General features: G+C 57.2%; 1 protein-coding gene across 1 annotated transcript in view; it reads right to left on the reverse strand.

The window, feature by feature from the left end:
• Window positions 1-1,970, reverse strand: part of PPTG_24338 (hypothetical protein) — a gene marked incomplete at both ends in the record, with an annotated part of 5,531 nt that overhangs the window by 123 nt on the left and 3,438 nt on the right. Inside the window, one exon of the mRNA XM_008916448.1 lies at window positions 1-1,816. Coding sequence (XP_008914696.1) covers window positions 1-1,816 — 1,816 coding nt within the window. The remainder of the gene's footprint in view (window positions 1,817-1,970) is intronic.

Raw genomic sequence — 1,970 nt, forward strand, 5'->3', positions numbered from 1 at the left:
TTTCACCGTGACGGCGTTCAACTTCCTGTAGTCGATACAGAACCGAATACTACCGTCAGGCTTTCTGATCATGAGCACGGGACTAGCCCACGGGCTCGTTGAAGGCCTGATGAGTCCAAGGTCTAGATACTCTTGGATCTCAGACTCCATAACGTCCCCTTCGGCCTTCGAAACCCGGTACGGGGGCTGCTTAATCGGTGCATGCGCTCCAGTGTCAATGCTGAACCTCAGAAGTTCCGTCCTCCCTGGCTTCTTAGAGGTCTCGACGAACAAATCTCGCATGTCCTTCAGCATTTCAACGAAGAGTCTTCTTTGTTCTGTCCCTAACGATGAGTCTTGGAAGTCCACCTCAAAGTCATCGTCGTTTCCGCTCTTCATCGTCGCGGTCATTTCAGCCTCCTTCTTCCCGACCCGCGTTTCGGCGTTTCCACTAGAGGCGCTTAGCACCGCACTGATGTTGTCCGGCGTTCCTTCTCGCTTTAGTGCTTCCGCAGTGAAGGCCGACTCAGGCACAATGGTCACAGCGGCAAAGTAAGCTCCAGTCCCGACTTCCACCTCCTCCGTAGAAGCATTGCACACCTCGACCAGCACCGTTCCGTCCGTCACTGTGCATAGTGTCCTAGCGACTCTCAACGAATTGTCCGTTCCCGGAACGCCTTCGACTAGCACGACCGACTTGTCCTTCACAGCTCCTCGGACACGAGACCGAACGAGTGCTTGGCGACCTGGTTCTAGTCGTACCGACGACGAGATTGTGGCGGCGTACGTCTCTTCCACCCTCGCCACGCCTAAAGGGACCACGTCCCCCGTTTCCTTCAGCGTCATCGACTGTTCCTCGAGGTCTATTACCGCACGGAACGCCTTCAATGAATCCGTCCCCATGATCGCGTCCACGAACAAGTGATCGGTCACCACAAACGGAAGTGTCTTCTCCAGCGTTCCGAGTGTCACTGGAAGGTCAATTACTCCACGCACACGGATCGTGTGTCCCGACACGCTGTCCAGCGTTCCGCTGTAAGGCCGGAGCGACTCCGAATCACGCCCAAGACGCCTCAGCACCCTTCTGTCGACGAGACTCGCTATGGCGCCTGTGTCAGCCAGCATCTCCGACGGGCAGCAGTCGATGTAACCATCCGATAGGGCCTGCATACCCCCGACGCTACAGATGACTCGCTTGCCCTGGGGCACGACGTCATCGTCGCCCTCTCCGTTATCTCCTGCGTCGGCTTCGCGGAGTCCAGGCTCTCTCGGTCTCCTAGGGGCTCTGTCCGCCCTCACCCGATAAACTTCGGGCGCCTCTTCGACAACGGCGGCCACTCCCCCCTCGGTCGGCAACTGAAAGGTCGCTTTTTCCCGCCCTTTCGTCGCGAGGCTCGTCGCGCCCGAGTTTACTATTTCAGGACTGTCCCTCGCCCTCTCGCGCAACTTGTCCCTTATACCGCGAGCCTCAGCCTCAAAATAGCGACGAGCCCAACTCACAGCTCGATCTAGGAACGCCACATTTCGCGTTCCCCCCACTTCAATCAGGTATCCGCGTAGCAACCCTTCGTCCAGCCAAACTTCGTCCTCCTTGTCCCACAACAGTGGAACGCCGTCCTCTGCTTCGTCGTTCTCTAGGGCTCTCTGGCTTCCTTGATGAGGACGCTTCCCTTCGTTCCATTCCCGTTTGAGGAGCTCGTATACTCGGTTACGAATTATGGAACGCCACCGAAAAGGCAGCGTTCCCGCTCCCTTCTCGGGGTTCCCAGAGACCGAGGCTGCAGTTCCCTCGAGTCTCACACACACGTTCTGCATAAACTCGCGCCCTTCTTCGTCTCTAGTAAGCACCTCAGCACCCGTACTCTCGTCCTTGTCGCTTGCCACTGCATTTACCATAGGTAGCGACGTTCCTTCGGACACTCCAACCTCCCGGAAATCTCGATTCGCGCGCTTCGCTTCAGTCGAGGTTTCTAACGCGTTGGCGTACCAAT

This window comes from Phytophthora parasitica (genome assembly GCF_000247585.1).
Source record: "Phytophthora parasitica INRA-310 unplaced genomic scaffold supercont2.84, whole genome shotgun sequence".
Classification (NCBI taxonomy): domain Eukaryota; phylum Oomycota; class Peronosporomycetes; order Peronosporales; family Peronosporaceae; genus Phytophthora; species Phytophthora nicotianae.